Source organism: Callithrix jacchus, chromosome 9 (genome assembly GCF_049354715.1).
Source record: "Callithrix jacchus isolate 240 chromosome 9, calJac240_pri, whole genome shotgun sequence".
NCBI lineage: Eukaryota > Metazoa > Chordata > Mammalia > Primates > Cebidae > Callithrix > Callithrix jacchus.
Window position 1 is genome coordinate 125,086,906 of NC_133510.1, and position 15,204 is coordinate 125,102,109.

Here is a 15,204-nt window from a genome sequence, read left to right on the forward strand (position 1 = left end):
GTAGCTGGGACTACAGGCATACACGACCATGCTGGGCCCACACAGACTACTTTCTAAAATGTATAAACATATATAGACATGAGACGTAAGATATACAGATATGATACATACGACTTACGATGATTTTTTACCTATACTTTGTAAACACTTTTGTCATGGCAATAAATACATGTCCTGTTCACCTGTGTGTGTGTGTTTCATTGAAAGGCTGTCCTGGGTGGGGCCAGGCGCGGTGGCTCATGCTTGTAATCCCCGCTCTTTGGGAGGCAGAGGTGAGTGGATCACTTGATCCCAGGAATTTGAGACCAGCTTGGACAATCTGGCGAGACCAAATCTCTACAAAAGTTTAGAAATTAGCTGGGTGTGGTGGTGTGTGCCTGTGGTCCCAGCTACTCGGGAGGCTGAGGTGGGAGGACTGCTTGGGCCTGGGAGGTTGAGGCTGCAGTGAGTCATGATTGCACCACTATAGTTTAGTCTGGGTGACAGAGGGAGACCCTGTATCAAAATGAAAAAAAGAAAAGAAAGGCTGTACCATGATTTCTTTAACCAACTCCGAAAATCACGCATTACCAAGGTCTTCCCATTAGAAACGGCATGGACTGTGATCTGTCTCTTTTGAATGGAGAGTTTCATGCTCTTTAACAATTGCTTTCTTTATTAAATGACTCTGAATTTATATTAATAAGTGTCTTATTATTACTATTTTATGTTTTGTAGAGACAGAATCTTGTCATGTTGCCCAGGCTGGTTTCAAACTTCCGGTCTTAGGTGATTCTCCTGTCTTGGCCTCCCAATGTGCTAGGATTACAGACAGGAGCCACCGTGCCAGGCAGTATCTTATATTATTGTTACTGTTTTCAAGACAGGGTCTCAATCTGTCACCCAGGCTGGAGTGCAGTGGTATGATCTCAGCTCACTACAACCGCTGCCTCCCAGGCTCCAGCAATCCCCCTACCTCAGTCTCCCAAGTAGCTGGGGCTACAAGCATGTGCCACCACGCCTAGCTAATTTTTTGTATTTTTATTTATTTATTTATTTATTTATGAGACAGAGTCTTGCTCTGTCACCATCTGGAGTGCAGTGGTGTGAGCTCAGCTCACTGCCACCTCCACCTCCCGTGTTCAAGTGATTCCCCTGCCTCAGCCTCCTGAGTAGCTGGGACTACAGGCACATGCCACCACACCCAGCAATTTTTTTTGTATTATATTAGAGACGTTTCACTCTGTTGGCCAGGATGGTCTTGATCTTCTGACCTTGTGATCTGCCCACCTCGGCCTCCCAAAGTACTGGGATTACAGGCATGAGCCACCATGCCTGGCCACTTTTTGATTTTTAATGGAAACAGGGTTTCACAGTGTTGGCCAGGATGGTTTCAAACTCCTGACCTCAGGTGATGTACCCACCTTGACATCCCAGTGTTGGCATTATAGGTGTGAGCCACCACACCCAACCCATTATCTTAGTTTTAAAAATTACTTTCTGCTCTGCCCAAACTGCCCAGGTACTAAATATTAACAATCTCACAGGTATAACTGCTTACCTTTTTCCATTCTACGGGGGAGTTGACTTTATTGTATAAAAATAGGATGATTTACCACGTGGGTCTCTGCATCTTACTTTTCCAAATGCTTAAATATTGACAACTGTGCTGGATACTCCATTAGCTCCTCCAAATCCCTTCCCTCCCTGCCCTCCTCTGTGCCTCGTCTTATCACTTTCAGCCAACCTGAGACTGGCAGGAGAGGAGAGGAGAGACTAGTCGTGGTGTCTCTTCCTGGGCTCCCTCCCTGCCAGAGGTTGTTTCAGCAGCAGGCACTGAAAGCCACACTCCTGTTGTGTGGCTAGAACTCTCTCTACGTTCCCAAACCCTCCCTTCTCTTGCTTCTTTAGGCTTCAGGGGTGGATAAGAGGCCCCATGCCCACCGCCCCAGGTGGCTTCATTATCCTTTTCTGCTCCCATGACTTTGTAAATTGCCCCTTCAGTAAACGCCCCACAAATATCCTTCTGAGTGGACCAGCTGTTTTGTGATGGGCCCCTGAACTGATTCAGCAACTAACTTAAAATTCTTTTTTTTTTTTTTGAGAGGGAGTCTTGCCCTGTTGCCCAGGGTGGAGTGTAAGTGGCCTGATCTTGGCTTATTGTAAACTCCACCTCCCGGGTTCAAGCAATTCTCGTACCTCAGCCTCCCAAGTAGCTGAGAGAGTCTTGCTCTGTTGCCGAGACGGTGATCTGCCTGCCTTGGCCTCCCAAAGTGCTAGAAATCTAGGCATGAGCCACTTGCAGACAGTTTCCTTGAACATGCATATACTTTTCATGTGGACTTGCTAATTGTTACATTTGCCTCTTTCTCCCTTTGTGTGGTTTTCTTTGAACCACTTGCAAGTTAGTAGCAGAAATCATGACATTACACATCTAAATATTTGAGCATTTATCTCCTTTCAATAAAGAGAAAAGAGATTCTCTAATATAATTGCAACACCATTATCTAACTGAGGAAATTTAACACAAGATATACTATAATTTAATATAAAGTTCATAATTAGGTTTCACCAATTGGCTCAATAAGTCTTTTAAAACTGCTGTTTCTCATTAAATAGTTCAAGTAAGGATTGTGTATTGCATTTAGTCATTGTCTTTCTGTTCCTCTCTTTTTCTTTTTATCTAATTAATTGATTTTTTTTTTTTTTTTTTGAGACGGAGTCTTGCTATGTCGCTCAGGCTGGAGTGCAAGACATGATCTCAATTCTCTTCACAGCCTCCCAGGTTCAAGTGATTCTCCTGTCTCAGCCTCCCAGGTAGCTGGGATTACAGGTGTGTGGCTCTGTGCCTTGCTAATTTTTGCATTTTTAGTAGAGACGATGTTTCACCATGTTACCTAGGCTGGTCTTGCACTCCTGACCTCAAGTGATCCGCCCACCTCGCTCTCCTAAAGTGCTGGGATTACAGGGGTGAACCACAATGCCTGGTCCTTTGCTAATTAATTTTCTTGTTTGTTTGTTTGCTATGTTGCCCAGGCTGGTCTCAAACTCCTGGACTCAAGGGATCCTCCTGCCTTGATCTCCCAGAGTAATGGGACTACAGGCATGAGCCATGCATCTGTATCTCTCTCTCTCTTTTGACAATGTTAGAAATGTTAGTTTATTTTTGATGGGTGTGGTGGCTCACTCCTGTTATCCCAGCAGTTTGGGAGGCCGAGCCAGGTGGATCATTTGAGGCCAGGGGTTTGAGACCTTCTCAGCCTCCTGACTACCTGGGATTACAGGCGTGTGCCACCACACTGGCTAATTTTTTATGTTTTTGGTAGAGACAGGGTTTCACCATGTTGCCAGGCTGGTCTTGAACTCCTGACCTCAAGTGATCTGCCTGCCTTGGCCTCCCAAAATGTTGGGATTACAGGCATGAGCCACCACACCTGACCCATTGCATTTAGTTGATAAATCTCTTTAGTCTTCTTTTTTGTTTTTGAGACGGCCTTTCACTGTTATTACCCAGGCTGGAGTGCAATGGCACGATCTCGGCTCACCGCAACCTCTGCCTCCTGGGTTTAAGCAATTGTCCTGCCTCAGCCTCAGCCTCCCGAGTAGCTGGGACTACAGGCGTGCACCACCATGCCCAGCTAATTTTTGTATTTTTAGTAGGGACGGGGTTTCACCTTGTTGACCAGGATGGTCTCGATCTCTTTTTTTTTTTTTTTTTTTTTTGAGACGGAGTTTCGCTCTTGTTACCCAGGCTGGAGTGCAATGGTGGGATCTTGGCTCACTGCAACCTCCGCCTCCTGGGCTAGGCAATTCTCCTGCCTCAGCCTCCTGAGTAGCTGGGATTACAGGCACGCGCCACCATGCCCAGCTAATTTTTTGTATTTTTAGTAGAGACGGGGTTTCATCATGTTGACCAGGATGGTCTCAATCTCTTGACCTCGTGATCCACCTGCCTCAGCCTCCCAAAGTGCTGGGATTATAGGTGTCAGCCACCGCGCCCGGCCCTCTGTAGTCTCCTTAAATCTAGGCAATTGCATATCCGCCTCCTTTCTCTGTCCCCCACCCCTCATTCCCTATGTGTTATTTCACAACATTGATTTTTTTTTGAAGTTTCCAGGCCCCTTGTTTTGACTATGTCCCTTCTTTTGGATTTGTCTGTTTTCTAATGATTACATTCAGGGAAAACATGTTTGAATACTACACACATGACCATTAAGCCCTTTTCACGACAGAATATTAGAGGCACATGGTCAGATATCAAGTTTGATTGTTTAGTTAAGCTGGGTTGGAATTTTGGCCTCACATTTTGCTAGCTGGGAAAATAGGTTATTGAGATTTTTTTTCAGCTGTCAAATTGGGGACTAATAATCTAGCTTCATGAGGTGGTTAATAGATGTAAGGCACTTAGAACAGCATCTGGCACATTATAAGTATCAATAAATAAACACTATTATCATTATTATCACTACAATTTATAGAGGCCTTAACAGGAACATCAGCACCTTCAACAATGTATTGCTCATAGGAAACAGCCCATGAATATTTGTTAGCAGAAGGACAGCTCTATGAGATAGACTGCTATCAATTACTGCCCCATTTTACAGATGAGGAAACTGAGGCTCAGAGAGGCAAAGTAGTGACCTAGGGTCACACTGATTGCCGTTAAGTGGCAAGACCCGGGATGTGTACTCAGGCATATCGGATGGGTAATGTGAGGGATAAGGAACCCGAATGTATTTTGTAAATCCTCCAGGGCTGTGTGGATGTGAAGAACTGAATTGGAGCGCCACGCAGAGGTTCTCTGGCATACAGTATCCATCCATACTGTAGGCGCTCAATAAATGTCTGTTGCACGAATGAGGAAAGAAAATGAGTCAGCCGGGTCGAGATCATCCCCTAGCGCAGGTGCGCACTTGCCTGGGGAATCCATTTCGCCCGACGCTACGCCTGCCGGGTCACCATAGGCGCACGTGTTCCGGCAGGGTGCGGCTTCCGGTGACCCAACTCCGCCCCAAGCCCCGCCTCCCAATTCCCGCCCTTTGTCTCTTCGCGCTCGCGGACAGCTACGGTGTTTTGGCCCAAGGGCGGAGCCGTAGTCACGGTTTCCTGGGGCGTCGTCCGTAACCCGGGAGCCGGGTGTCTGGAATCGCTGCCCGTAGTTCACGATGTCTGACGAGGAAGCGAGGCAGAGCGGCGGCTCCTCGCAGGCCAGTGGCGTGACTGTCAGCGACGTCAAGGAGCTGATGCGGCGCAAGGAGGAGATCGAGGCGCAGATCAAGGCCAACTATGACGTGCTGGAGAGCGTGAGTGTGGGCTCGGGGCTCCCGGGCGGGCGTGGGGGCGCCCCAGGTCTCCTGACTCGGCGCTCCATGCCTGGAAAACTGAGAAACCCGGGCGGGCTCAGCTTGGGCGCTCAGCTACGGATCTTCTCCCTGGGAGGCCCAAGGCACCGCAAGTGCGGCCTCTGTCGGCACAAGAAGGCAGGCAAAGAACTTTAGCAACTGAACAGTTAGTCCTATTGATATCCCTCAAGCGTTTATGGAACCTGCTGTGTGCTAGGCGCTGGTTTAAGTGCTGTGCATTGTTAGTTCATTTAATCATCACAACAACCCTTTGAGATGGATACTGTTACTTTCTGCATTTTAGGGAGAGGGAAACAGGTGTTATTTGCCTGGTGATTGAACAACTGTCATGTGCTTCGCTGACTGCCTTCTTTTATTTTTGTATTTTTTGTAGAGACAGAGTCTGGCTATATTGCCCAGGTTGGTATCGAACTCTTGGCCTCAAGCGATCCTCCCGTCTCGGCCTCCCAAAGTGCTGGGACTATAGGAATGCCACACCCGGCATTTACTGATTACATCATAACTTCTGAAACCTCAGTGTGTATGTGAATTACCTGGGGATCTTATTAAAATGCAGATTCTGTTTGAGTCAGGGAGCAGATTCTGCATTTGTAGCAAACTCCCAGCAATGCTGATGCTAGTGGTCTAAGGACAGGCTTTGAGTGAGTGACAAGTAAGGCTCATTATCCTTATTGCATAAGGAGGAAACTGAGGCCCAGAGAGGGGCAAACATTCATGAGGTCATGCAGTTCAGAAGTGGCAGTGGTGGGTCCAGCTTAAAAGCGGATGCAGGTTTTATTATGCCACCTAGTGTAAAATCACATATCAGTTTGCAGAGGAAGATTCAATTAGTTATACCCAAGTAGGGTGGGATGGAATGTATTTTAGGTGATGTAAAATGAAGTTTCTATTTCTTCTTTTTTTTTTTTTTTTTTTGAGATGGATTCTCGCCCTGTTGTCCAGGCTGGAGTGCAGTGGTGCAGTCTTGCCTCATAGCAGCCTCCATCTCCTGGTTCAAGTGATTCTCCTGGCTCAGCCACCGAGTAGCAGGGACAACAGGCATGTGCCACTATGCCTGACTAATTTTTGTATTTTTAGTAGAGACAGGTTTTCACCATGTTGGCTAGGCTGGTCTTGAACTCCTGACTTCAGGTGATCCGCCCGCCTCAGCCTCCCAAAGTGCTGGGATTACAGATGTGAGCCACCATGTCCAGCCATAAGATGAAGTTGCATATGAAGGGCCAGAGAACCATTTTGCTGGGTGCTGACTATATGCCCAAAGTGGGATTCACACTTCAGGTCTGTTACACTCAGAACCTGTGCTTTCAAGCAAATTACCAGCAATTTCTCAAACTTTACTTTCTACCACATGCAGGATACCATATGCATACACCACTTGTACTGTTACTCCTTTGATATTTTTATTTAAATCTACTTTTAAATTTATATAAATGTATTATGATTATTATTATTAAGACAGGGTCTCACTGTGTTGCCCAGGCTGGAGTTCAGGGAGGATTGCTTGAGCCCAGGAGGTGAGGCTCACTCCCACCTTAGCCTCCCAAGTAGCTGAGACTATAGGTACGCGCCACCACACCCAGCTAATTTTTGTATATTTTGTAGCTATAGGGTCTCACTATGTTGCTCAGATTGGTCTCAAACTCCTGGGCTCAAGCAGTCCTCCTGCCTCTGCCTCCCAAGGTATTGGGGTTACAGGGATGCACCACAGTACCTTGTCCATAAATGTATTTTAAAAGGGAATTTCAAAACTCACTGCATATGGAAAAATGAGAATCTCTTCTCTTAAATATAAGGTTAGATACTTTACAAGTTGATATGGCATGTTAGTTGCTTCTAGCTAGCTGCTGTGCTTGCTGAAGGCTTTCATCCTGAAACCCTGTTCTGCTTGTTTCTAAAAAGTGTGTTTGGGTCAGGTGTGATGGCTCACATCTGTAATCCCAGCACTTTGGGAGGCTGAGGCGGGTGGATCACGAGGTCAGGAGTTTGAGACCAGCCTGGCCAACACGGTAAAACCTTGTTTCTACTAAAAATACAAAAATTAGTTGGGCATGGTGGTGCGCGCCTATCATTCCAGCTACTTGGGAGGCTGAGACAGGAGAATTGCTTGAACCCAGGAGGGAGAGGTTGCAGTGAGCCGAGATCGCACCATTGTACTCCAGGTCTGGGCAACAGAACAAGACTCTGTCTTGAGGGCAGGGGGAGAAAAAAAAGTAGGCTTGGGCTGGGCGCAGTAGCCCATACCTGTAATCCCAGCACTTTGGGAGGCTGAGGTGGGTGAATTATCTGAGGTCAGGAGTTTGAGCCTGCCCAACATGGTGAAACCTTGTCTCTACTAAAAATAGTTGGGAGGCTCAGGCAGGAGAATCGCTTAAACCTAGGAAGTGTAGGTTGCAGTGAGCTGAGATTGCACCATTGCACTCCAGCCTGGGCGACAGAGCAAGACTCCATTTCAAAAAGAGAAAAATAAAGTGGGTTTGAGTGCAGTGGCTCACTATTTGGGAGACCAAGGTGGGAGGATCACTTGAGGCCAGAAGTTCAGTACCAGCTTTGGCAACATAGTGAGACTCTGCCTCTACAGAAAAATTTTTTTAAATTAGTTGGGCGTGGTGATGCATGCCTGTAGTCCCAGCTGCTTCAGAGACTGAGGCAGGAGGAATGTTTGAGCCCTGCATGTTGAGGCCGCAGTGAGCTATAATTGCAACACTGAACTCCCTTTTGGGCGCCTGTAATCCCAGCTATTCGGGAGGCTTATAGAGGAGAATGGCTTGAACCTGGGAGGCGGAGGTTGCAGTGAGCCAAGATTGCACCACTGTACTCCAGCCTGGGTGACAGAGACTCCATCTCAAAAAAAAGAATGGACAGCTAAAACTATAAATCTTGTATAATAAAGTCTAGGAGTAAATCTTCATGACCTTGGATTAGGAAAGGCTTCTTAGATGTGGCACCAGAAGCACAAGCTACAAAAGAAAAAGTGGTAAGTTGGACTTCATCATTTACAAGTGTGTTTCAAAAGTCATAGTGAAGAAAGTGAAAAGGTAAGCTATAGAATGGGGGAAAACACTTGCATATCATTTCTCTGATGAAAGGATAGGAGTTAGACTATAGTAAGAGCTCTTACAACTTAGTAATAAGAAGGCAACCCGACTAGAAGATAGGGACAGGACCTGAATAAACGTTTCTCCAAAGAAAATATGGTCAAGTGGCAGGCGTGGTTGCTCATGCCTGTAATCCCAGGACTCTGGGAGTCTGGGGCAAGAGTGTTACTTGAGGCCAGGGGTTTGAGACCAGCCTGGGCAACATAGGGAGACCCTATCTTTACAAAAAATTCAAAATTAAAAAATTAGCCAGGTGTGGTGACATGTGCCTGTGGTCCCAGCTACTTAGGAGGCTGAGGCAGATCACTTGAACCCAGGAATTCAAGGTTGCAGTGAGTTATGAACACACCACTGTACACCAGCCTGGGCAACACAGGAAGATCCTGTCTCAAAACAAACACAAAAACCATTAACTTTTGTGTTTTACATGGGTCAGTTATATGGTATCTGAATTATGTCTTAAAACTGTTATAAAAATGAAGGTTCTGGCTGGGCGTGGTGGCTCACACCTGTAATCCCAGCACTTTGGGAGGCCGAGGTGGGTGGATCATGAGGTCAGGAGATCGAGACCATCCTGGCTAACACGGGGAAACCCTGTCTCTACTAAAAATACAAAAAATTAGCCAGGCGTGATAGCATGTGGTTGTGGTCCCAGCTTCTTGGGAGGCTGAGGCAGGAGAATTGCTTGAACCTGGGAGGCGGAGGTTGCAGTGAGCCGAGATCACGCCACTGCACTCCAGCCTGGGCGACAGAGCGAGACTCCGTCTCAAAAAAAAAAAGCAAAAGAGAAAAGGAGGGTCCTAGAGATAGCCGGTAACTGGGGGTGTTGCAAAGACCAGCACCAAATGGACACTTTTTGCCTTGACAATTGAAGGATTGAAGAGAATTGGGGAAGGAATATGTCTTCTGATGCAGGGTTATTTAATGCCATATGTTTAAGCTGCCAGTGTTATGGATCCCACCCTTTGGGAAGCGGTATTCGATATAACATTGATTCTCAAAGGCTAGTCAACTCTTAACCTCTGTGGGAAGGAAGGAGCAGACAGAGGTTTTTAGCTCCTGGCTCATTTCTACAGTGTCATAGCGATTCCTGTGTTAGGGGAGTATGGAGAACTATCTCCCTGCCACAGTGGACAGTAGGTTTGGGTGTAACCCAGAGGTTTCCAGAGAGAAAGGGAGCAGAGTGAACAAAATGCCTCTTCGCCGTGCCTGCATACACTGGCAGCTTGTCCCTGGACCGACTAATCCTTACAGCCACTGTTTATGACTTCTGTGCATAGTAGTTTTCTGGGGCCACCATAACACCACAGAGTTGGTGGCTTAAAACAACAGGAATTTACTCCATCCCAGCTCTGGAGGCCAGAAGCTGAAATCCAGGTGTCAGCAGGGTGGCTCCGTCTGGAGGCTCTGAGGAACAAGCTCCCAGGCCCTTCTTCCGGCCTCTGGTGGCCACCGGCGGTCCTTGGCTTGGAGCTGTGTAACTTGAACCTCTGCCCGCATCTTCACATGGCCTTCTTGCTGTGTCTTTGTCCCACATCTACCTCTGCCTTTGTTTTGTAAGGACACCAGCCACTGGATGAGTTTGTTTCGAGAGCCTTAACAATTAAATCTACAAAGACTGTTTTTCAAATAAAGTCATATTTACAGGTTCTGGGGGTTGGCACTTGGCTATCTTTTTTGGGGGGCCACTCTTCAACCCACTATGCTGTGTGTGTGCGTGGCGCTGTGCTGTGTTTGCGTGTGGCAGAGTGCTGTGTGTGCGTGTGGCACTGTGCTGAGTACTCTGTGCTCATTAGCTCTTGCAGCAGATAGGAAGGGAGGCGAGTGCTTCTATTCCCATTTTATAGTTAAAGAAGCTAAGGCTTAGAGAGGAGAAGGTCTCAGCTAAGGATGCCCAGCTTGTATGAGGCAGAATTGAGATTCAAATTAATGTCTACCCAGCTGCAAAACTCCTGCCCTGAACCATGCGACTGGCTTCACTGCCTTGTGTCCTCTCCTCTGACTCATATCTTTACATTTATTTTTTAAAGGTTGTTTTGAATAGGGAATACATTCCCATAGGCAAAATTCAAAAACTACAGAGGGATATAAAATGAAATGTCTCTCCCCCCGCACCCCCTCCGTCACCCAGCCATCCACTTCCTCTCCCTGGAGGCAGCTGGTGCTATCACCGTATCCTTCTTGGAAAGTCCTTTTAGATCTTTTTATTTTCCAAAGAATCAAAGCCCTGCCGCCGCCAGGCGCTGTTTGGACTTTTCACTCCCCTCTGGCTTCCAGGGCTAGCAGCCAGGTGTTGGCCCCTGTGGGAAGGAGGGTCTGGAGGAGTGGAGGAAGGGGCTGGCCTTGGCGTTGGTGCTCAAAGGAGTCTTTGGTTTTATCAGCACTGTTTTAACTCCTAAAAGGAATGGTTTCATGTATTACTTGCATTGTTAAAAAAATGAATTAAAAATAGTGCCTACTCCAGGGTAGTAGTGAGGGCATGGGTAGAGCCCATGGTCTGTGCTAAGTGATCAGTATGTGGCAGTTTTCATTACTGTCCCCTTTATTATGACCAGAAGAGAGGGGTCTGGGGAAAGGCATCCTGGGGACGTTACACCTATGAGCTCCTTTTAACCACATTTCTTTCCTCCAGCAAAAAGGCATTGGGATGAACGAGCCGCTGGTGGACTGTGAGGGCTACCCCCGGTCAGACGTGGACCTGTACCAAGTCCGCACCGCCAGGCACAACATCATCTGTGAGTCACCCTCTTAGAGGACTTTCCCCATCTGTGGTGGGAGGTGTTAAAGGTGTCCAAATAAAACCAAGGATCCGTATTGTCCGCTGCCTTCGCTTCTGTCTTGATGGGATTATCTTGTCCCCATCCAATGACTGAGAACCAAGGCAATGGGCTAGACTCTAAGGTTCTGTGTTTCTGGTTTCATTTCTCTCTCTCTCTCTCTTTTTTTTTTTTTTTTTTTTTTTTTTGAGTCAGGCTCTTGCTCTGTCTTCCAGACTGGAGTACAATGGCGCTAACATGACTCACTGCAGTCTCAACTTCCCAGGCTCTAAGCAATCCTCCTGCCTCAGCCTCCCAAGTAGCTAGGACTTAGGAGTGTGCAACCATGCCCAGCTAATTTTTTTTTAGTAGAGACAGGTCTCACTAAGTGGCCCAGGTGAGTCTTGAACTCTTGGTCTCAAGTGGTCCTCCTACCTTGGCCTTCCAGAGTGCTGGGATTATGGGCGTGATTTGTTTTTAATTAAAGAGCTAGCAGAGAGTACAGATTGGGTAGTGTATTTGTTTTCTGTTTCTGCCATAACAAATGATCACAGACTTAGTAGCTTAAAAGAACACAAATTTATTCTCTTACAGTTCTAGAGATAAGAATTCCAAATGGTCTCACTGGTCTAAAATCAAAGCGTTGTCAGGGTTGGCTCTTTCTGGAGGCTCAATGGGAGAACCTGTTCCTGGCCTTTTCCAGTTTCCAGAGGCTGTCCATGGTCCTTGACTCATGGCCCTCGTCTATCTTCAAAGCCAGCAATTGCACTTCCCCCACTCTGATTCTGTCATCACATCTCTTTCTCTCACTCTCCTGCCTTCTTCTTTCATTTATTATTATTATTTTCTTTCTTTCTTTTTTTTTTAAGACGGGGTTTCACCATGTTAGTCAGGCTGGTCTTGAACTCCCGACCTCAGGTGATCCACCCGCCTTGGCCTCCAAAGTGCTTGGATTACAGGCGTGAGCCACCACGCCCAGCCTATTATTATTATTATTTTTTGAGATAGAGTTTTGCTCTTGTTGCCCAAGATGGAGTGCAATGGTGTAATCTCGGCTCACTGCAACCTCTGCCTCCCAGGTTCAAGCAATTCTCCTGCATTCAAGTGATTCTCCTGCTTCAGCCTCTGGAGTAGCTGGGATTACAGGCACACGCCACCATGCCTGGCTAGTTTTTGCATTTTATAGCAGAGATGAAGAAGTTTCTCCATGTTGGTCAGGCTGGTCTCAAACTCCTGACCTCAGATGATCCGCCTGCTTTGGCCTCCCAAAGTGCTGGGATTATGGGCATGAGCCACCACACCCAGCCTCTGTGATGACACCAGGCTCACCTGGATAATTCAGGATTATGTCTGCATCTTACGGTCCTTAATCACATCTGCAGAGCCCCTTTTGCTGTGTAAGGTGGCATATTCACGGGTTCTAGGGGCTAGGATGTGGATGTGTTGGGGAGCATCATTCACTCAGCCATAGATAGGCAGCTGTCTCCACCAGAGTCCTGTTGGATTTATCCTCCACATTTTTCACTTATTAACTCCTTTTTAATCTATTTGAATCTTGATTTTATCTGCATCATGCTTTATTTATTTATTTATTTTTGGAGATGAAGTCTCACTCCATCACCCAGGTTGGAGTGCAGTGGCACCATCTTGGCTCAAGGCAAGCTCTGCCTCCCAGGTGACAGAGCAAGAGACCATCTCAAAAAAAAATATAATAATCTGTTTGAGCAATTCCTTATTGGTCTTTTGAAAAATCTATTCTCGGCTGAGTGTGGTGGCTCATGGCTGTAATCCTAGCACTTTGGGAGGCCAAGGCGGATCACCTGAGTTCAGAGGTTTGAGACCAGCCTGACCAACATGGCAAAACCCTGTCTCTACTAAAAATACAAAAACTAGCTGGATGTGGTGGGACATGCCTGTAATCCCAGCTACTTGGGAGTTTGAGGCAAGAGAATTGCTTGAACCCAGAAAATGGAGGTAGCAGTGAACTGAGATCATGCCACTGCCCTCCAGCCTGGGTGACAGAGCAAACAAGGCTCCGTCTCAAAAAAAAAAGAGAAAAAAAATCTATTCTTACAAGTTTATTTTGTTGTACAAAATAGGCTTTTCTTAAAGAACAGTTATAGATATACATAAAAATTGGAAAATAATGCAGAGCAGTCCTTTAGCTTCTGTACTTAGTTTCTCCTATTGTTAATAGCAAATAGATACATGTATCTGTATATATATATATAATTGAGACGGAGTTCCACTTTTGTCACTCAGGCTGGAGTGCACTGGTGCGATCTCTGCTCACCAAAACCTCTGCCAGAGCGATTCTCTGGCCTCAGCCTCCTGAGTAGCTGGGATTACAGGTGCCTGCCACCACACCCAGCTAATTTTTTTTTTTTTTTGAGATGGAGTCTTACTATGCTGCCCAGGCTGGTGTGCAGTGGTGCAGTCTCAGCTCACCGAAATCTCCATCTCCCAGGTTCAAGCGATTCTCCTACCTCAGCCTCTTGAGTAGCTGGGATTACAGGTGGCTGCCATCACACCCAGCTGATTTTTTTTTTTTTGAGATGGAGTCTTGCTATGCTGCCCAGGCTGGTGTGCAGTGGTGCAATCTCAGCTCACCGAAATCTCCATCTCCCAGGTTCAAGCGATTCTCCTACCTCAGCCTCTTGAGTAGCTGGGATTACAGGCACACGCCACTAGACCCGGCTAATTTTTTGTATTTTTAATAGAGATGGGATTTCACCATGTTGGCCAGGCTGGTCTTGAACTCCTGCCCTCGTGATCTGCCCACCTCAGCCTCCCAAAGTGCTGGGATTATAGGCGTGAGCCACCGTATCTGGCCTTTGTTTTTTTTTTTTTTGAGATGGAGTCTAGCTCAGCCGCCCAGGCTGTAGTGCAGTGGCACGATATCGTCTCACTGCAAACACCATCTACCGGGTTCAAGCGATTCTCCCATCTCAGCCTCCCTAGTGGCCGTGATTACAGGCACCTGCCATCATGCCCGGCTAACCTTGATATTTTAATAGAGACAGGGTTTCATCATCTCGGCCAGGCTGGTCTTGAACTCCTGACCTCAGGTGATCCACCCGCCTTGGCCTCCCAACATGCTGGGATTACAGGTGTGAGCCACTGCACCTGACCAACAGCTTTTATTAATATGGTATGTTTGTTATAATTGCAAATTTGTTTTTTGAAATATACTGCAGAAGCATTTTGTCCTGGAAAAAAAAAAAAACTTTTAACATTTAGATTAGAATTATAATAAGTTATAAATAGTCCCTCATTCCATTCCCCAACAGCTGTGCTGGGGATGCTTGTGGACCTCGTCATGGGAGGACTTTTCTAGTGAAAGTGACCATGTATTTTATAAGTCTGCCTCCCAGGTACATGTCTCCACTTGTTCAGACCTGGGTTCTTTTCCCACATCTGCTCCTGTGGGTTAAGAACTTGAATCCCTTAATGCCTGAGGGCCTCGCCTTTGTGACAGTGGCAGAGGAGGCAGGTGCAGTAGCCCAGCAAGCCCCCTGTCAGGCACAAGGTGTCAAAATACCATCTGCTGTGCTGGCCTGGCCTGCAGATTGCCATGGTGCTTCACAACATTTTGAATTAGCAGTCAGTACTGAAAAATCAGAGAATTTCACTTCATAGATCCCAATTTTCAGCTTTTCTGTAAAAATCAAAGATTTTGTGGCATGGGCTCTGCCTCCCAAACCCCAGCAGTTGGCAAGAGTCCTGTGGCAGGGGTGCCCTTTGGCTGCCTCCCTGTGGCCTCCCCTGGACTGAATGTCTCCAGTATTACTAGGCTTATGCAGCATTTTTTTATTCTAGAGGATTTCAGAGAAAAGGGAAATCTTTTTTTTTGTTGTTGAGACAGAGTCACTCTGTTGCCAGGCTGGAGTGCAGTGGTGCCATCCTGGCTCACTGCAGCCTCCACCTCCTGGGTTCAAGCGATTGTCCTGCCTCAGCTTCCTGAGTAGCTGGGACTACAGGTGTACGCCACCATGCCCAGCTAATTTTTGT

General features: G+C 46.8%; 1 protein-coding gene across 2 annotated transcripts in view; it reads left to right on the top strand.

Annotated features, from left to right (window-relative positions):
- The first annotated feature begins 5,087 nt into the window (after positions 1-5,087).
- The window catches only part of PSMD9 (proteasome 26S subunit, non-ATPase 9), a 29,826-nt gene continuing 19,709 nt past the window's right edge, over positions 5,088-15,204 (top strand). For both annotated transcript variants that reach the window (XM_002753108.7, XM_035257898.3), the window contains exons 1-2: positions 5,088-5,282; positions 11,070-11,172. In XM_002753108.7, the coding sequence (XP_002753154.1) occupies positions 5,145-5,282; positions 11,070-11,172 (241 nt within the window). In that variant the 5' untranslated portion in view covers positions 5,088-5,144. The remainder of the gene's footprint in view (positions 5,283-11,069; positions 11,173-15,204) is intronic.